The following is a 21,900-nucleotide window of genomic DNA, read 5'->3' as shown; positions in this document are numbered from 1 at the left end:
GCATACTGTACTGAGGACTGTTGGAATCAGGGTTATCTGTATGATTTCTATTGTGGACTACTTGCCATTCAGCACAGCTCTTAATAGCTTTTTTCTATAGTAAGCAACCAAAAAAAATAAATAAAGCCCACCTGTGCTACTGTTTTAGGAAGAAAGGAAAAGAAAACAAAACCATAAACCCAAACAATCCTGTCTGCCCTCCTTCCCCCCACCTGTACTAGATAATGATGAACTGTTGCCCATAAATGACAGGTTTTGTTCCTGGCACTTACAAGGGGTATGATTTGGTAGCACCAAAGTGGCAGGTACGAATAGGAGGGTAAGGGTAAGTATCTGAGTCTGTTATATTGAGCAACAGGGTTGCTGTCTGCTGGCTGTTGTAGTAAAGATGTGGGCTCCATTCCCAGTCCTGCCAAAGTTTGTGTAACTTCTGTGTGTTACTTGCATACTAGGAGAATGTTGCTGCATGTTGGTCTAGGGTAAGATATGACATCTTATTTGATTTCCTGTTGATGTTTTAGCTTATTTTACTCTGGAGGTCATTGCATATACTGAAAGAGAGCAAAACAGGTTTGTTAGTTTGGTGACAAATCTAGGACTTCACAATACAGTATTGGGTGTGGGTACAAGGAGAAATAGATTATTGAGAGTTTCAAATATCCTAGAAACTCAAGAATGAATAATGAAAATTAGAGCACGATTTAAAAAAGCAAGAAGGATTGTTTGTGATGTCAAGTCCTGAAAGAGGTTACATAGGACAAAAACTGGTAGTGTGTGTGAGCTCCTGGCTTTCATCTTAACCTTGTAGGGTTAAAAACTGGGTTTTTTTTCTGCAGACTTGAGAATGCCGTCTAGAACAGGGAATCCTGAATTACTTGGCTGAAATATGGAACATTCAATGTTCTGATCATACATTCAGTACCTATTTAATATATTAAAAGAATTTTTATATGTATCATTATGTGGAAAACTTTAATTGCTGCCTAATTCAGCAATTACGTTGAAATATCTCTCTGTGTCCAGAACCTTACAAATAAACAAAAAGCCTTAATGTCTAATGAAGTAAATGTAATCTTTAGGATTATTTTTACCCTTATGTTATCTTTCTGCAGCCAGTTATTTGCCCAGTGAGTAATGTGGATGTGGTGTTGTTTTTGATAAAAGGTGTGTGTGCATACAGCTACAGATGTAAACTCACTTTAGTTTGAAATACCTATGCTTTTAAAAACCTCTTTCTGCATTAGTTACTTTGCATTATTTGTTTGAATTATACCTTTCTTTTTATCAGTGCCTTTTGTAACTGGAGCCATGTTTGTGTAAGAATTTGCTGGTTGGGACAACTAGAAGTCAGTGCTCAGAGGAGGTTAATACATAATGCTTTTCAGATAGTGGTGGTTCCTCTGCAATACCATGTTTCTGTGCTCTTGGGGGAAGGTTCAGGGAGGCTGTTTTTAACAGGGAGCAGAAATAGCTTTGAAAACACTGGAGTTAGCTTTGACAGTTTTGCACAGAGATTTGCATGGGACAGATAAAAGCAATGGGAATGCAGGCGTGACAAATCTGATTCCTTTGCGCTTCGGGAATACTGTGACTATTGATCAGAAAAAAGGGTTGTGATGCTTCGTAACTGTGATTTGGTAAACCCGGAGAATGCTTGCAGGGAAATAATTTTCCAGGCCAATTAATCTGTAACACTCCTTGTTATTAGGTAAAGCTTTTGGCAGCCAGAGGAAAGCTACCATGTGGCTTTGGTATCCGAACTGGTGAGGATAAATAGGAGTTAAAAACCAGCATAATGCAGCAAAGGCTAAGCAGGAATTGTGCAGTTTTTAACTCTTCAAGCTGTTTCTGAAGAGGTGAGATGTTACGTGTTTGCCAACTAGTCTGTTTGTCCCAGGCGTGCATTGGACCCAGTCTTAGTAGCTATTTTGGCATGATTCTGCAGGCAGCATAGACTGTTTGCAGGACTTTTTTGTGTTGGCAGCTGGAGCTGGCAACAAAAACTTGCACTAACGTATTTGGTAGTGTGGAGCAGCCTCTTACTGTATTCCCTGGCAGGACAGACTGTGCAATCAGCGCTCTTCACTTCTGGTTTGCTGATGTAAATGTGAGGGAGGAATTCAAAAGGCATCCAGAAAACAGTAAGATATTCTGAAGAGCACAGTTTATTTATTCATTTGGTTTAGTTCCTATGTGAATAGGTCGGGCTGTGAAGCCTGCCTTTCTTGAGCAATACTTTTAAAAAAGAAAATAAGTACCTTTTTTTAATGGGTCTTTGCTAATTTTCAATTGCAGGCAAACATTTAATAAGGAGACGCTGTAATTATTGTAACTTGAACTGTCTAGACTGACAGTGTGAATGTGTAGCTGTAATAATGCCTTGGAGGAATGCACAATTTGGACCTATTTAAAACAATCTTAAATTTAAGACCTTCTCTCCAAAAATGTTGTAATATCTTGAGTCTGTAATCACAGCAATGTGACTTTTGATGTGTTAATAAAGCACAGAGAAATATTTGCATGTTCTCCACTATTGAGAACTCTTTTTTCTCGGGGAGATTTGGAATGAGGGCAAATTTTTGTTTCCCATCTTCTCTAATGTGTTAGTTGTAGCTGGTGTGATGCGCAAGATTTATAGCTTCAGGTTTTATCAAGGAAAGATTGTTTTAAAACTGTTTTGTTAATTTTCCAAATGATTTATCTGTTTAAAATTCTTCTCAACTTTCGTGTTGGTTTTGGGGGGCCTCTTTGTTGGTTTGGGCTTTTTATTTTTCCCCGCTAAAAAGGTTTCTGCTTGGTTGAACATTATTTGTGATCTGGTTTTATTTCCAGTTTAGAATGTGGCAGATTTAAGGGATAAAATTACAGGTGTTGGTGAGTTTGGAAGACTTTCCAATATGACGAGAACATAGGATGAATTACAACTCTAATTTGTTACTAGTAATTTAATCCAGTTTTATCCACTGGATTATCAAACACAATGACTTGCTGTGATTTTTCCCTGCAAATAAGAACTACATATTGAAAAGACACATATGTACATGTGTGTGCCTACATAGATACACAGACAAGTTATATATAAAACGTGTGTATAATCATATATGTCACAAAGTATGGTAGCTTATCAGATGCTAATGACAGAAAACATGTAATGAATCGACAGTGGGAACAGCCCTTTGAAATAACTGTAGGAGGTCAGAGAAGAAATAAAATATTCCTGTATAAACAGATGCTAATAATGAGAATCCCTCCAGTAAAATAACATCCATGAGAAGCACAGGCCTTGGCATAGTGCAGCAGTTCCTGCCTGGCAGCCCCTGCCTGGAGCCCAGCTTCAGATGCTGGAGCAGAGAGTCAAGATATGTTGGGCAAGCTGGGGGACAGTGAGACCTCACAGGGAGCAGGTGGAGTCGGGATGGACGTAAATCACAAAACAGACTTGGCCATTTTTATCGTTAATGGCTTTATTTAATTTGGTATGTTTTCATTTTGTGTGAGGTATGTGTAAATACATTTTTTGTACGTATGGGAGAGATAAAAACAGTATGTCGTCTGGGGGACTAATAGTAGTGCTCATCTTCTCTGTCCTGCTTGCTTATGGACTTCCAAAATTTTCTTAAATGTTTCCAGCACTAACAGGAACCCCCGTTTCCTGTGTGAGCAGCCTGGTGAAATGATGAGTCCTAAGGCTCTCCTGCTTTATAAAGTGTTAATTTCAGTGAAAATTCTTTACAGTTGAAGAATGACATGAAAATACTGTGAAGAATCCTATTTTATGAGAGTTTGTAATCCTGTGCAGACAGGAGAAGGTTCCACCTGCACAGAACTTGGAGCCGTACATCAGTCTTAATGTGGTGCTGAAGTGTCTTGTGAGCAAGAAGGTCTAGGAATTGTTTTTCAGAAGGTCACTATGTGACTATCACAGGCAAATCTGTTTGGTGTTTTATTAACAAGATACAGAGTTAGATTGTACAACATCTTGCCACCAAATAATGCTAAAGTTTTAATGAGGTATTTTTAAGGGATTAGATACAGTTCAGCACTACCATATGGGAATGTCCAGGGGTTATTTTGGTAAAGAATTAAATCAGTTCTTAAAAACATGAATATTCATGTTATGTATTTGAAGGGTAAGAAGAAGCTTTGCTGCAAGAAATGCAGGGAAGCTTTTCCTATAGGAAAGCTGCTTCTGCTTCTAAAGGATCTCTTACAAGGCTGTTTGATCCATGGATCTGAAGCCTGACTGATTCCAGAAGTGGGGCTTTGGAGACCTAATTCTTCTGAGTTTTATGGAAACTTGCTGCAAGTTGTATATTGTGAAGACTATCCCCCAGCTAATCAAAGGTTTTAATTCATAATATAGCAGTTATTTACTGTTGCTGAACTTTAAAAGTGGTGGATTTCCTGTTCATTAGTATGGAATGTTTTTTCAAGCATGTCATCTGTAATGAATAATCAGATGTCTTATTTCCTTTTAAGTGGTTTAGGGTGAATCATGTTTTTCAGCCTCAATATCAAGTGTGTCCAAATGGTGTTGAGTTTCTTTTCTGGTGTAGAAACAGATTCAGAGTGCTTTAAATACAATTTTGTATAATTAGGCATTTTTCTTCAGAATTGAAACTCTTACTGAGGGAAACTTGCCAGTCCAAAGAGGAATAATTCCTTGCTCTGTGTTGATAACACTGTATTTAGCCTGTGCAAATGATATTTTCAGATGTATTGAGTGTCTGTTTTTAGTGAGCAAACAAACCTTCAGCAGAATTGTGGGATAATCTGACTAACATCAGGAAGTTGCTGCTTGGTATGGTGAATTCTCTGGATTCTCTTCTCTCTCAAAAAAGTTACCATTGCAAAGGTTAGGACTCTCTGAAAAGAAGAATGTGGTTACTTGGTGTGGTGTTTACCACACCAAGTCTCATTACCTGTACCTGCCTTATACAGGCAATGAGAAATATTCTTTAGAGACTTCGTATGAATTCATATTGGTGTGGTCTGCTACTTAGGCTAATATATCCTCCTTCTCATCAGGTCTAGTAAGCTCGCTGGGTACTATGCTAAGATGGTTATACTGTTCGCTAAACGGGGCAAACAAGCTTGGGTATCTGCATGGCGGTGTTTTACCGTATTGGCTGCGCACTGAACTTGTTTTACAGTAATTGGGGATTTGACAGACAGGTTTTGTTTCAGTCTGTGTTATTTCTTTAACATTGAAAAATTGGCATTGATACAGAGAACCATGAATACTTGGATCAAATTTAAATGTGTTTCAGGTATTTTGTGTCTGGGTCTCCAGTGTGATTCTTAGTGATAATGATTTTGTAGATCATGTCTGATTTGCCGTATTACTTTTAGTGATTATTACTAAAGACTGTAACCTTCAAAGCATAACTGAAGTTCTGCATTTCCTGCTGCTTTTACAAAACAAGCTAGAGGCGAGGTCTTGAATAGTTAAGAGCTTACTGGGGTTACTCCTGGCAGTTGCTGTGCCTGTCGTGCAAAGGATTGGTATTTGAGAACAGAACATCCCCACTGAAAGAGCAGAGGGAAGAAAAAAGCTCAGTGGAGTTAATGTGTGTTAACTTCCAGCATTGACACAGTCCGTAAAGAATGCATTGCCAGTGACAGCAAGATAGGATTTCAATTCACTGATTATTTGCAGTAACTTTCTGCGTGAAAACTCTTAATGCATAGCTTTGAACAAGAGAATTTCTCCACTTTGCAAGTGGTTAAAGCCATCTTGTGTTATCTACTATGGAATATCTAATGCATGATCAGTAAACACCATCATTTCCTTCATCCAGTTTGGCTCTTGTACACAGACACTATGCAAGGCAGAAAAACCTTTTTTCATTTCCTTAAATCTGCTCTAATAAAGGATGGATGTATATCAAAAACTTGGAAAAGAAAGTGTTTCTCATTTACTACATGTTGTAGGGAAGGCTCTTGTTGAGTGTCAGTGATTGTAGAACCTAGACAGGCTTGTGCTGGTGTCGTGTCTGAGACCATATGAACTGGAAGCTCATTACAATGAGGGGTTCTCTGGGTTCTTGCTGAAGAGTGTGCCCCAAAAGTTCAGATACAGTGCCTGTCTGTAATACGAAGTTTGAGGGGGAATTTCTCAGGCCTGTGGTATCATCAGCCTGTACCTTTCTGTCTCCAAAAGCAATGAAATTCTGTTCTGTTTTCAGTCTCTTTTAAAATCCTGCTTTATTATGGCTCCTCCTTATCATTAATTAATTTCAGATTTTATTTGCATGGAATACTAGTTACGTATATATGTGATTATGGTAACTTATAAATCAGTTACATTATTCTGGCTTACTGTCTCAAAGGAGTGCAAATGTCTTGCTGTAGTTGCTCCTAGCTCTTCCTGTAATGACATGTATCTTCTATGCTTATCCCCTATCCACTTAGCTTAAGGAACAGTGTAAGTAAAATACTTTGGTCCTAGCTTACCAGCAGTTTTGGAGGAGTACTGTTCTAGCAGAGGCTTTCTGTTGGGTTTCTTTTCTGATCAGTGAGGGGACTTTATGTTTTGTATTGCAGACACTTACTGTGTGGTGGAAGGATATTTTAACTCTCACTCTTCAGAACAGATTTTTCTTGCCTAACAATTTGTCTCTGTATTAGCACAGACTGTGTTGTCTGCCAGTATGAGTCAGATGATCAGGATAGTTCAAGGATCTCTGAACAGGACTTTGAGTATTGCAGCCAGATGACCTTACTTTATGAAGCTATTAAACATAATGGTTTAGCTTGCTCCAGGAAGAGGTGATAACATTAAACTCACAACATGTTTTCTTGTCACCAAGACAATGCATTTAGTGTAAAGAATACCTGGCTTACATCAGGCAGGTATAGGATTGTCATTCTAGCAGTAGGCTTTGCAATGATAAAGGCAGAAACCCCAGTTTTTCTGAACAAAAGTGTCATGGGCCCAAACATAATGTGGTGGATTTAAATTGTGGTGGAGATGTGCATACCTTACCTAGCGTGGTGTGATCTTTCACTGGAGCATAAACAGAGCCTGTATTGTGCTGTTTTCTCTCTTGGCATCTCCTCTTATTTGTGTCCTCAACTGTTACAGAATAGATGACAGGGTAAGACGAGGCAGTTACTGTCCCTTGTTCGTCCTGCTCTGCAAGCACAGGCTGGGTTATGTAGATGTGCTCCACATCGCTGTACACTCATTATGGAAAGTCCTCTCTTTTACTGCTTCATGTTTCTCAAAAAGAGTTTCAGGGTTATTATTTATTATTTTTCTTACCAGCAACTGCATTCTTATTAAAAGCTGGGATTTGCTTCTGCCATACATGCCAGGTAAATGTTTACAAATCGTTTACTTGGTATTCGGGAAGTGTAAAGCCAAGGGAAAGGTTTTTTTTAATGAGACATTATTGTATCCTTTTTTTTTTTTAAATACAGCATAGTTAAAAATGCCACAGAGGTTTGTGGGTGGGTATTTTTTAAGTTTTAATGATAAGGTTTTTTGTTGTCACCCCTGCCCCCTCTCCACCCCCCAAATGATCTGGTATATTAATAAATAGTCTTGACCCTAAAAATTGTTCTAATTCCTGAGTTAGAGGAAAGAAAATACAAATAGAATATTTCAGCTGCACTGTGAGATCAAGTTGCTCTTATCAAAGGGTAGCAAATAGCTCTTTATTTGTTCCAAGTATTGGGCAAGAATTCATTAGCCTTTATTAGTGATAAATGGGACAAATTCTTGATGCTGGATCCTGCAGTGAAAGATTGCAGCTGACGAAACCTGCTTGGTTATTCAGGTCCTTATCCAATGCTTGAGTTCACTCACAAGGAGTCCCAGCCTTTATAATCTGTGCAAAAGAAGTTATGTAGACTTTTTTATAGAATAAACACCTAGACTCAGCTTTTCTTGCAAGCTGTGCTTGTTCTGTACGCAAGTTTGAAAACCTGACCAGTGAGAATTGCAGCAGTGACAGCGACATTACAGAACCTCCATGGAACATAAAGATTGAAGGGTATGAGAAGATGTGTGTTTCCAAAAAGCATCCTAACTAGTACTTTCAAAGAGAAAAAACTGGAGAGATGTTTTTGAGGTTAATTACTTGGAAGTAGAAGCATACACAGATGCTTGGTTGTTTCAAAATATGTCTCCTGAAATACTCACTACAAGTCTCAAAGTCTCCTTGCTGTGTACCTCTGGTTGTGAGAAATAAAGCTGCAGTGTCTACCAGAATACCTCAACTCCTCTTGTCCCTCATACGTGTTGTTATTGGTGATTTTTGACCTTTAGAAGTAACATAACTTCTAACAAAGGTAGGAGATTTAACTTCTTGTTCTCTTGCCATTGGCAGACAAAAATAAAGGTCTTCCAGTAGCCAAATAAAAAAACACCACGTATTTGACAAAATTTTGTCTGTCTTTCTTAGTAAAACAGCATAGTTTTTAAGATCTAGTATTCCAAAACAGCCTGCTTGAGAACAAGGCATGCTCATGAACTGAATCTCACTGTTTAAACATCTTAACTACATCAAAATAGCTTAGGTTTTCTTGAGTGTACATCTTTTACATGAGAAATATTTTTTGTGTCTTGCCTTTGGTGCCCCTCTTTTAAGCAGGCAGAGTTTCAGAGAGTCACAATTGGATGACGTTTCGTGCCTAATGCTCATGACATAAGACAGCATTTGAGGAGTTAATTTTGTTAAAAGATACTCAGGATAGTGTTATTGAACAATACGAATTCTTGTGAATTTCAGTTTCCTTTTTCATCAGTCTTACTTGTAATGTACTAAATCACAGTCAAGATTACAAGTTGCTATGGACATCAAGTTTTGGGATTCAATGAAAGATAAACCAGCAGATTTTCTCCCATCCCCTTCCTGTCAAGTTGTCAGTAGTGCCAGTATTAAAGACCAGGCTGCCTTTTGAACAAGAGCATCTGATGTTTGCTCATGTAACCTGAACTCTTGATATTATTTGTGTAATTTTTATTAAAGGTATTTCCAAGTGTTACTTCAAAAATACTGGAAAGATACAACTGAGCTACCTTACTTGTTCTTAAAAAGGATGTTTTAGTAAATGTAGTTGAATATAAGTGAGTATTCAAATAGAATATGTCACTACAATATATACATATGAATGCAGTTTTTTTCTCTGCAGACTTAGTTTTAATAGTTCCCACCAGATTACTCTGACTCTTCAGGCATTTTAGAAAGGAGCCAAACTTTTAATGAGCTTTTTATTTGTGAGATTTTAGTTTGTGTATGAACTGTGGGTAATGGTTCAGTGAGGATAGAGTTTTTAATCAGTTTAGTTTTCTTCTGTGAGTAGAATCAAATAATCATTAGCTAAGTAGGAGGTAAATTATTTTCCATGGATTCTGGTACTGTTCTGTGAACAGCAAATTCAGTTGCAGAAATTCAGTATAAAAAATGTCTGGAGGCATCAGAATAAATGAGGATGCTTTTGGGATTGCAAAAGATGTCCAGACAGCAGTCATGCAGCATGAATTCTTCCCTGCCTCCTCCTTTGTGGGGATTCCCATTTATCTTTGTGTCCTGTAATGTGGAATGATGCGAGACAGGCACTGTTGTTCTGCTCTCCTCTAGGTAAAGGTAAAACTCATATGTTTGACCAGCTGTTTTTCTGTAAGACTCCAATACACTTCATGTTAGGGAAGGAATGTGATTGTCTGGGGTGCTCCAATAACCTGAAAAGGAAAGGACAGCTGTTCTGTTATGAAGTGCATTAGTTGGTCACCATTGTTATAGTCTCTGAAGCTCCATGTAAAGGCATACCTGTGATACTTACATTTTTCCCCAAAAAACTCTCATCATGGCAGATACCTTCCTGTCGCATGGGTGGAGGCTTCCTGACCTGGGTTCATTCTCTTGTTCTTGGTCATTCACTTCTCATGGTGGAAATGTGGATATAGCTCAGAAGATTTATATTGCCAGATTTCTAAACCTTTTATCACAGCTGTTAGTGACAAAATCAGAATAAAGAAGATTGCCCAGTTCTGTAGTTTTTAATGCCACTCAACATGGGTTCCTCCTTTTGCCCATTCACCCAGGCCCAAGTTAAATGTCTGTCTTGGCTCTGAAATATGTCCATATGCAGAACCTGAACACCTCTACGGTTTGTCCATTTGCGGTTGCTGAGAGATTCATTTTGAGTTGAAAAACGAAGTTTTGAAGAGGAGAGTTAGTGCCTCCATTGCAATTATGTAGTAATAGTCTTTTCTTCTAACATCCTAAAAGTAGTGTGCTTGCCCTTTGTGTGCCAGTGCAGATCCACTAAAAATTACCTTGTTGCAGGACCTTAAAGATCATGCATTTCCAGCCTCTCTGCCATGGGCAGGGACACCTTCCACTAGACCAGGCTGCTCAAAGGCCCATTCAGCCTGGCCATGGGCAATTCCGGGATGGAGCATCCACAGCTTCTCTGGGCAACCTGTGCCAGTGTCTCACCATGCTCGCAGTGAAGAGTTTCTTCCTAATATCTAAATCTACCCTCTGTCAGTTTAAAGCCATTCACCCTTTTTTCTTTCAAATGCAGTACAAGTGTTTATGCAAACAATACTGTGATCATTAGTTCAGTAATTAACGGTGTCAGCCCTGACAAATCTCTTCATGTCAACTGCAGTGTATCTGTCATCTGGCTTCAAAGGATACTTTGTGGTTAGCTGTGTTATATGTGTTACTTTTGTGGTTAATAGCATGCTTTCCTCCTGGTTTTAAGCATGCAAAAGACTATTATTGTAGCTTGTGAGGCTTGCTTGTGGAGCTGCGTCTTAAATTTGAAACATGGTTAGAAAATAGAACTGTGCTTCTCAAAATTACGTTACTCAACGTTAGTTAAAGTTTGTTAATTTTTTGACAGTGTGATGTTTGTGTAATTGAGTTAAGAAACATTGTGGGGAAGAAAAAAAAATCCAAAGAAATACAGACTGATTGCACTCAAGGTAGGGATACAAAATTTAATTAGTCACAGATTTAAAAGTTTTGAAAGCCTGATATTTAGTCTTTTTCTGCTACTTTCAGTTGACAATCATACAATAAATTTTCAAGTTCTAATTAATATATGTGTAAGATAGCACTTTGTGGTAAGGCACTTCCAGAGAGATAGTGGCCTCCGTTACAGGATTACATACCTAACCTGAACTTCTGTGAAGTTTAAAGTTGGAACTTTAAAGCCAAATAGGTAAATATGTTAATTTAAAAAACAAACAAAGAAATTGACTGCAGTTTTTCTACCTTACAAAATGATAATTCTCAAATCTGTAGCAAAACCTGCAAATAAAATTCAGTGTTCTGGTGACTCTCAGGTGTGGCACTGGGGCTTCATGCTGGGTGAGACCTCTGTGGTTTTGGACACTCAGAGAATCAGAAATATTTTGTAATCATGTTCTTATATGTTATCTGTGAACTCAGGAGTTACAAATCATGCTGGTTGATTAGTCCTATCTCTCTAGCCTAACCGAAAAATACACTGTATGACGTGTTATACTAAAAAAAATAGTTTAACTTGCAAGGAAAGTTTATTAAGCTATTACGGGGTATGCTGGCATTGAAACTCTTTCAAGATTTAGAATTTTGTATTTAGGGTTGATTTCTGAAGAAACAGAACAGATGGTATTGAAGCAGGCAGCTGACAAGTGGTGCAGCAGAAAATACTTATTAAATGATATTTTGTAAGTGTGATCACGAAATAATGAGAGCTTTTTAAGTGTTACTGCAAAATTTGGTTTTGAAGAGCAGATCGCATAAAGAAGGGTTTTTATGAAGGGGGATGTTGCATTCATGCTTCTCCAAAAATACTTTAATTCAGAGATTTCAGATCAGTCACTGTTGAACTATTTGAAGGGCAAATTGAAGTTACAGTCTAATGTACTCATGGAGAAGGCACAGTCAGGTTATAGCAGTCTTACTGGATATGTGAGTGATAAGAGATCTGACTTTAAAGACATCTGGTTCCTTAAAGCTCTCTGTAGTTGCATGTAGTTATTCTAAATCAATTGCTGAGATAGAACCCAAACCAGGAATAAATTATTATAATTCAAAGGATACTTACTACTTTAAAAAGAGGTAGATTTGAATGCTGCATGTTTGAAATAGCCATAGACTAAACTAATGGTTATTAACGGTTAATAAGACAACATAGAAGTTTTGATCCATTAAATAAATGATGAAACAGTTAAACCCCATGTTTTAGGTAGAATAAAACAAGGGTGGCATTACCCTTTTTCTAGGTTAGGGGAGTTCAGAAGAATCTTGTAGCACCACTACCCTGTCACTTTATTCCACATTTGGTTTTAGTAGGGTCATAAGCTCCTGTGTATTTCTCATGGTGTAATCCTTATAGAAACCCCTATGTAGATGAAATGTTTTGAAAACCTGAGAAATAGAAGTACTGAGAATGGAAGGATTATATATTTGTTATGTAATGCAATCCAAAGGTGCGTATAAATATGATGATGGATTTTTTCAGAGCTGCTATTCTGAAAACTGATTTCTTAAAGACCCAGGCCTTTTGTTGCTTTTTTAGTTTATTGACACCAGTGACCAATACCTGGAATTAAAATTTGGCATTCCCTATTAGGAATATAAATTTCTTTGTTGTTTCTCCTGAAATGCCAACATTCTCTTTCAACTGTGTAAAACCTGCCTAATGCAATTAGGGTGATGTGTTTCTATAAGAGCATTGCAGCCAATTTAGAGTTGCAGTAGTCCCATTTGCCATGCAGATTTTTGAACTGGAAAATTAAGATGGCACAACACTTGCTTTTCTGTATTGTCAAATACTGCAGTGACACTGTGATATTTGGAATTAAATAGCACCAGCAGTGCTAGATTTTACATTTTGTGTAACAGTGCCTTTAATGTACAAAACTGCTTCTCTATTAGAATATTTCTTTTAGTGCCATTTAAGTTTATGAAATTAAAGGAACAACACGTAAAGGGTAGGTGTCAGGATGATGGAGCTAGGCTTTTTTCAGTGATATCCAGTGACAGGACAAGGGGCAATGGGTGTAAACTGGAGCATAGGAAGTTCCACGTTAACATCAGGAAGAACTTCTTTACTGTAAGAGTGACAGAGCACTGGAACAGGTTGCCCAGGGGGGTTGTGGAGTCTCCTACACTGGAGATATTCAAGGCCCGCCTGGACAAGTTCCTGTGTGATGTACTGTAGGTTACCCTGCTCTTGCAGGGGGGTTGGACTAGATGATCTTTTTAGGTCCCTTCCAACCCTTGGGATTCTGTGATTCTGTGATTCTGTAATGTTTATATTAGTATGGTCTAGTGTGGAGCTAGATGATCTTAAGGTCCTTTCCAACCCCAACTGTTCTATGACTGTATGATATATCAGCGCTGCAAGATGTCTACTTCCAAGGTTGCTTGTTAAAACTGAAAGCTTGATTAGCATTCTTTACTGTAATGCTGTATATGGAGTACTCTGTATTTGCAGATGAAGTTTGTTCATCACATCGTTACTGTTCTTCAGTAAAAAGTAGTTGGTCTGTATAGCAGTTCTTTAGTGGCATTTAAAATACAGAAATCTCTTTAATTTTTCTCAGATTTAATTTATTAAAGTTCACCAATAAAATGTAACACTTCAGATGGAACAAAATTAGGATTTTGTTTTAGTGGAATAAAAGACTTCTACATACTGCTGATGGCCTGCTGAATGCAGCATTTCTGTTTCTGCTTTTGTAAGAAGTTCTGAAAAACAGGGGTTTTAACTAAACCAAAAACTTTCTCACAGTAGTTAAATTTAAATAGAATTGTTTGGAAGCATCAGAAAGTGCCAGTTGTGAAACTAGGGGGAAAAAAAGAAAGGGTTTATGTCAAAGCACCCTTGGCATGCAGAATACTTGTGGTCAATAGAGACCCTTGGGCTTGGGATTGTTGAAATACCAGTCTCTGGAGTTGACCCAGAAGATGACGAGCTGTGAGCATCCCAGCAGGCATACCCTGGTCCACCAGCCTCCTGCATTCCTACACTCCCAGTTTGTACTCCCTGCTGCAGAAGTGGGAGTTGGGCTTTGAGTATTTTCAGGCTGTCAGTTTAAGAGTAGCATAACAGAAAGATTTGCATGACTGGAAACAGCTTGGAAACATGGGAGTGGTGGAGTGGAAATGGGTGGACTCAGTGATTGTAAAGGTCTTTTCTAGCCAGAACAATTTTATGACTATGTTGCTTGTGTTAGAGCTGCTTTCATATTTGTATCTTGGTGGTCTCAGAGTACCCAACAGTTTCTGTTCGTAGAGGTTGGATTTTTGGAAAAGTGTGGCTTGAATTTACCAGAAATTTGGACCATGGATGTTTCAGGAAAATATATTTGGTGTTTGGTGATTAGTATTTTTCTAGACAAACAGCTCCCTTCTTCCCACCATTTTATTGGATGATTTATGGTTGGTTATATCAGACTAGTTACTTGTGTGACTTCTGTCACTTAGACATTAAAAAAAACTCCAAACTGATCAACAAACCAACAACCCAACAAGCCAAACCAACACTACAATAAATATGATTACTATTTTTACAATAATGAGTTTTTGCTCTTTAAGCAAGGAATGCAGTTCTTGTGTTCCTGAGCAGATACTTTCTCTATGGAGGGACAAACTCATCACCCATCTCATTTTCTTGAATTCTACAGTGAAATTGCAGCCAGTATAATATCATACTTGTTTCTGCTTGTTCCTTACTCGTATGGGTTAGCTCTTTAGCATTATCAAAAAGGTTTAAAAGGGATTGCAAAATGTTAGCTAGCTGTAGTCACTCTACTCCGCCAGACTAGAGGAATGAAAACTGATTCTCATTGCTGGCTGGTCTTAACTGCCTTTGGGCTATAGGTATCAAGTTTTAATAAGTGTATTACATTTTCCCTTGTGCTTCCTGTCTGTCTCTTTATTTTTTATTTCCTTTTTTTCCCTAGATAGCAAGTCCTTGGTGCCAGGGGCTGTCTTTTTGTCACAAATGTGTAATCTGCAATTGAGACATGCTGGCAAGTAATTGGTACTGAGGCATTATGTGGTGTTAGTGATAAGTAGTATAGATTCCTCATTCTGGGTGCATCAGTATCAGGTTTGCACTGCTCAATTTGGGATTACTTGTGTGTAATTCAGAAAATTATGTTAGGAAATACTGATAAAATGGTGACTGTATAACTTTGGCGTTTTCTGAGCAGGTACTAACCAGGTACTAGTTCTCTGGGGCTAGGGATTATGTGTGTGATGTTGTCTTAGGGTACGTGGAAGTGAATGTTGAAGTTCTGAAATTGCATTTTATGTTTTAGAAGTGACTTCTGGGGTCTCGGCTCCAGTTTTACTATCAGATCTCTCCCGCGATTAGCTTTAATTTCCATTTTGTATGCTCCTAGCTCTCAAGTAGGGATTCACTGAAGAAGGGTGTTTTGGCAAGGGAGAGCAACGCTGTTCACAATAAAATGTCAAATAAAATGTGCATTAATTTTGCTGTAGCTGTGAATCGACAGTGGAATTAATAGAAATGTCTTGTGACTTAAAATTCTTGCTGTTTATAATCTTGATCCCTCACCCCCAGTGTATTTGCAACTCTAGCCATCTAAGCAGAGTTTAGGCCAGAACCAGGATGCTGATTGATGGTCTGCCTCTCATTTCTCATCAGTCTTCCCTTAGAGAGCAAACTGGTTGGTTCTTGTCCAGTTTAATCACTTGCTGTGATACGAAAGTGATCTTTTGATTAAGCTATAAATCAGTTCAGAGAAATTGGCACAGATGCTGAAAGAACTGAGGATTATTTTGTGCTACTCTTTCAGAAGTGAGTCTTAGTATATATTGTGTATGGCTTCAGTAAGTTCCCTGCTTGTGTCTTCAAAAGGACCTTAGATCAGCCAGAACTGGTCCATAGTGCCGGGTCTAACTTGCATCCTTCAGCACTACTCTGCAAAATAAATTGCATATCTACCTTCTCTTGGTTTATTTAGAGTATAGAAACCAGTTGAAATTGGATTTAGGTATTTTTGCCCCTGCTCACTCCAACTTCTCTTCTGTTTTATGTTTAGAAAAGTAGCTGCTAAACCTAACTTTAAACTTTCCAAAGAAAATGTTTCTCACTAATTGTTGCATATGAAGGTGACACACCCTTTCTAAAGTGTAGTTCAGCCTGAAGTGCCTGTCTCTAGAGACAAGTAAATGGTGATTTCTAACTGATGGGTTGATCTAAAGATGTGCTGAGCATCTGTCAATCTGTGTATGTCAGGAAAACACTAGTTGAATGAGTAGATATTAGTCAGTCCTAAGGGAGAAGCATGCTGGTCTTAGTTAATATGACTAAAGTCTTTAGCGTAATTGTTTTCTAGAATATAAAATGTACAATATTTGGAAGATGCACTTTTATGCAGTGTTTTTTTCATAACTCATAGAGAATGCTAAACCATACTTTTTTATTTTAAATAAAACCTTTTTTCCCCCCTCTTACCACAGGATAATGAGAAAAGGACCCCTTTACATGCTGCTGCCTATCTGGGAGATGCAGAAATTATTGAACTACTTATTTTATCTGGTATGTTCTGTTCCTGTTAATGGAAAAAAAATAACTCTATGCACATCCAAAGCAATATTTATGTACATCTTAGACTGTGTAGCATTTATTGAGATACTTAATGTAATAGAAATTAAAGATGTTTGTACTGGAATTTTGGGTTCAAAACTTATCAGTGTTATAATACTGTGTAGTCCTGCTCTAAAATATTTCTTTGTAGAAACCTTTCTCACAGCTATCTTTATTTGTAGCTTGATCAGCTTTAGGTAGTGTAACTCTAGTCTAAAGACATGATAATTTGTTCTAGGTAGATGTTACTAGCATTGCTTTTGTTTTCATAAAGATAAAATTGAACATAGAGGATGACATCCAGAGTTGATTGTATTATTTTTAAGTATCCTTTGCTGTTGGCTTAAATGCACAGAATAGAATCAGGAACAGCTGAGTATTTTAAAATTTCACATCTCTTTTCCGATTTAATTGTACTAAGACAAAGCACAAGTTCTGTAAAACAGTATACTTTGTCTTAAAAAAAAAAAAAAAAAAAAGGTAGAAAACCAAGAAACTAACCCAAAAACTTGGAAGCAGAAGTTCATCACTGATATGGATTGGTTTTGATCTTGGATAAATCTGCCTATCAGGTAGCTTGAGGCTGGATTCATGAGATGGAGATTTAAGGTTAAACAGAAAGATTAAAACTTGTTACAGCCCCATAGAACTACTTCAATCTTCAGTCTGCTCAAAGGTGCACCTTACCTGTGCAAAGCTGGCTATTTCAACACCCCACCACTATCCTCTCCATGAACCTTTAATAAATTTTGCTTCAGGGAAATACCACTTTCATGATTGTAGGTGTCACTCCATAGTTTCAGTTGACATTGCTAGGCCCAATTTAATTTTTTATAATTTAGCAAGATACAATTTTCTCATTACATATATTTACTCTAGAATTATATATACTTTAACTAGAATCACATTATGGTTTGGGTTTTTTTCTCATGGAAGTATTCTATAGTAATAACTTGTTGAGAAAATTTCACCTCTGTTACTGAGAAGGTGCTGGTTTTCCCTATCAAGAAAAAAACAAGTTCTGGTGACTCTTGAAAATAGAGACCCCATTCTTCTGAAGAGAGATCGTGGATTTTGCAAGGATATTTCTTTTTGTTTCGGTTTTCACAGTGATTTAAAACAATACCAAATAAAATCCCCAAACAACTAGTCATGTTACAAACAAAAGTTATAGTCGGGTACTTTTAGGAGTGGAGCTTCTGACTGGTTTGGGTGAACAGAGTCCAGTTACCAGAACTGCAGTTGGAAGAAAATAGCTCTCATGGACAAAGGGCATATGGAAGGAGCAAGATTCTAGTTCAGATATTAATGAAACAAGATCCTCATTGGGGGATGGCAGTAAGAGAAGAAAGGTACATCATGCTATTTGGGCACATAGCTTGAGTATAACTGTGACAAAAATAGGAGAACAAAGGAGGGAAGTGAAGAACTAAGAATTAGGGCTGTATGAATAGTCCAAAGTTGAGTTGTTGTGTGATGGAGAGATTGTGGGGTGATGCTGTGCCTGTAGATTTTTCAAGAAGACTGGGAGGCATTGATATATCTCAGCTAAATCTTGATTTTCGTTAAATGAATGTTACTTACACAAAACAACGTGTTAAATAGTTGCAAAATCAAGAGCTTCAAAAGCTGTGGATTGTATAGGCAATATCAATCTAACCTTTGCTCACATGCTGTGCTGCAGACTTCAATTACATGTTTGTGCCTTGCTCTAAAGCACAGCCTCATGAATTTCACAGGGAGGGGCTGTGCTTGGGAATGAATTGGGGTGGTACAGTGAAGGAGGCACAGATGCCAGTTATTGGTGCATCTGTATGTGAATGAAGAGGGGCATTTAATTGCAGGATGAGAAAGTGATGTCTGCATGTTAAAGCTGTTGAGTTTGAAAGGCTGTGCTGTACTTGGCTGCTGATTTGTATATTACCTGCTTGCAAGCTGTGATCTTAGACAAGCAGCTTAAACCAGACTCTTTAAAAAGCAGTTGCCAGTTTAGTCTTCCTCACTTCTGAATGCTAGATTTAAAATCTTTGAGGTTTGTGAAGTGTGAGCGCTCACAGCTGTATCTGAAGTGCTGTACCAGCTGCTTCTCTGAGAAATCAGGTCTAGGTCTTTCGGAATGCACAAGCCAAGATCTTTCTTTTAATTCTCTCAATTGGAAGATGGGGCACAGAGGTTTAGTGTATTTATCCTCTCCATTTCATAAAGATAGGGAAAATTCATCTATTGTGTTTCAGCTGGAAATCAAATACCTCCTTTGAGACAGATGTATAATGTTACATTTTGTCCTAATAGATGAGCATTAGGAAGAAAATAAAGAACATCTGTTACCAGAGCAAGGTTTGAAGAACACTTGCCATGTTGTAAGACCTCTTTTTGAGCGATGAAAAAATAGTTTGTTGAATAAATAACATTTCTGAACAGCGATCTCCTCTGTGCAGTAAGTTTCCATGTAAAAATTTTGTATTTAGCTTTAATTGCCCTATTGTAATATATGTGCACAAGGGAATGAATTAGAATACTTTCATCCTAGCATTTCTTACATTGTGAGAGCTTGGCTTTGCAATTTGTAATATCCTCTAATAGAGTTTTGCTGGAATGTTATCAGGAACCACTTTATAGTTTTCCTGTTGTGCAGGCTATACTACGAAGACTCTTTGCTTTGCCTTTTTTATTCTTCAAACTGGATCTCAAAATGACTGAAGTCAATATTAATCTTTCCATTACTCAGTGGCTTTTGCATGGTTCTTCCTCATTCTCTATTAAAACATGTGTATCCTTTGTTACTTAGACATAGGGCTTTTTTAATTTGATTGGAACGTCTTTCCCATCCCATTCCAGGGGTCCACACTGCTTTCAAGTATGTATTTTGGACCACATGTTGCTGTTACAATATCTTTATATTACTTTGCTACAGACGTAAGCGACCCATATTGCCCATTCTGAAGATAGAGCCGATTCAGCCTTTTTGCCGACTCTTGTGGAATAAGTTTTCAGTCTTACAAGCATGCTTACTTAGTTTCTGAATTCTTGAGATATATTGGCACCAAACCTCAAGGTTGCCCTGTGACCTCTCCTATTGTAGCCTTTCACCTGGGCAAGGGCCCTGAAGATGATGGTTTGGATACAGACTCTGAACAGCAAAGAAAATTGCTTCAGTAACTCCAGTTTGGGGCTGGGACATTTAGATTGCCTGTTGTTTTTCATCTTGAAACACTGATCTTCTCTGAACACTAATAAACTTGTCCTCTGAGGATGTGAATTTCTTGCCAGCAAGTTGTCATACCACTGTGGTCTGTGGAAGTCTAAGTATTCAAATCATATCTCCCTGTTAGATTGTACCTAGATAAGCGATTAGCATTCCTAAATTTGTTAGGTAAGGAGGTGAAAAATAAATAAGAGGCATGAAGATGGTTGTTTATAGTATACAGGTTGGTGGAACAAAGGTTTTAGTCACTTGAGAATCACCATTTTAGAAGCATTTTCTCTTTTGTATTACTCTGTGAAGAGTCGTTACACATCACAGTTCTGTTTTTATGATGTATGCGCAACTCTGCATCCCTGTGCACAAACACATCTGTCTACTTTGCAAAATTGCACTGACTTATTACAAGGGCATGTAGTGATAGGACAAGAGGGGAATGGTTTTAAGCTGAAAGAGGGTAGATTCAGATTAGATACAAGGAAGACATTCTTTATTAAGAGAGTAGTGAGACCCTGGAGTATGTTGCCCAGAGAAGCTATGGCTGCCCCATCCCTGGCAGTGTTCAGGTCCAGGTTGGACTGGGCTTGGAGCAACCTGCTCTAGGAGAAGGTGTCCCTGCCTGTATCAGGGGGGTAGAACTAGATGATCTTTAAGGTCCCTTCCAACCCAAACCATTCTATCATTCTATGATTCTGTGACTTTAATTGTGTAAATAATTGATGGCAAACTACTGAGAAGTAGAAGAGTAAAATAATTAAGAACTAACTGAAGGTCCAACTTTTTGTTCTTCCCAAGAAGTTCTGATTAAAAAATCAAACCCTTCTTTCAGTTAATTTCTGCATGTGAGCTGTTCTGGGGAAGCTTCTAGCTTTATAAAAAGTTAATCTTTCTTTGTCCTATGCTTTCTTCTAATGCCATCAGAGTCTGTTCTGCAGGCAAGAGACACGTGAGGAGCAGGACATGATTCCAGAATGTTTTCTTTTGATTCATGTTTTTGTGCGTGTGTTTTCTTTAAAATATCATGCAGACTGTTACTGCTTTCACTGGAATCAGTGCAGTTCATGAAAATAAACATCTGAATTATCTGCTGTTTTGTTCTGAATAGTTTTAGTTAGTGTATTGCATTGATACTTAAATAATAACACCATATTTCTGTTTATTTAACCAAATATTTTCACTGCGTGGAGCCCAGCATGAATCTGTTGTCAAACTCGCTCTCATTAAGGATTGGCAGCCCATGAGTTTTTGTTGTGCTTTCCTCTGGGTCAGCTGGAAAATGTAAGAATTGTGCTGATGCTGGAAAACTATGATTACAGTAATAACAGATTTTGGAGGATAGTAAAGACCCTTCAGTGTTAACTCCACTCTACCTGTGTTTTTCATCTAATTCTAAAGCTATCCAACTATTAAAGTACATGCAGTGACAGTCATGCACCTCAGCTGATGAAAGGCTGTAACAGCCGCATGAAGCTCCCTTTGTTTGGGTTGCAGATGTACCCACATGCCAAAGGCATTTCACAGGGGCTCCTTTTACACTGGCTGTATCTTTCGGCTGCTTCCTCTTCTTTTGACAGTGGTGTTGGCTGCTGTTTTGAGCTGTCCTGACTTCCTTCTGGCAGCAGTAACAGTCAGTTGTTGTGAAAAAAGTAGCCCTGATGCTCATTGAGAGGGATAAAATAAAGCTGACTTAAGAAATGGTAATAGCTTTCAGTAGCTCAAGGAGTCAGAGAACCTTGTGCAGCAATCTGAAACTTGAGGAGGTGATGGCTGGGTTGTGGCAGAAACTATGAAGTTACGAAAGGAAACAGACTTCTTATATTGACAAGACAGCAAAGTTCTGGAGATTGGCTTTGACTTGATAGTGGTTTTCCTCCCCTTTGGTGGCCAGTGTATCTCCATATGGTTTTTTTGATGGGGGAGAGGGGTGTTTATTTTGTTTCGGTGTGTGGATTTTTTTGTTTGGTTATTTTCTTTTAAACAGTAAAAGTAAAAACTCTTGTTGAAGCATCATTGTGGCTGCTCAAAAAGTATTCCATTCCTCTCCCCCTCAGATTTTTTTTTTCACTCTTCTATAGATCTACTATGCATTTAGCTTATAAATAAGAAGCTTTCTCCCAGTAAGG

General features: G+C 38.0%; 1 protein-coding gene across 2 annotated transcripts in view; it reads left to right on the top strand.

Moving 5' to 3' along the window:
* The window catches only part of ANKRD28 (ankyrin repeat domain 28), a 126,364-nt gene that overhangs the window by 51,952 nt on the left and 52,512 nt on the right, over window positions 1-21,900 (top strand). For both annotated transcript variants that reach the window (XM_065665996.1, XM_065665995.1), the window contains exon 3: window positions 16,449-16,527. In XM_065665996.1, coding sequence (XP_065522068.1) covers window positions 16,449-16,527 — 79 coding nt within the window. The remainder of the gene's footprint in view (window positions 1-16,448; window positions 16,528-21,900) is intronic.

Source organism: Lathamus discolor, chromosome 2, assembly GCF_037157495.1.
Source record: "Lathamus discolor isolate bLatDis1 chromosome 2, bLatDis1.hap1, whole genome shotgun sequence".
Lineage (NCBI taxonomy): Eukaryota > Metazoa > Chordata > Aves > Psittaciformes > Psittacidae > Lathamus > Lathamus discolor.
This window is presented reverse-complemented; position numbering and strand designations above follow the sequence as displayed.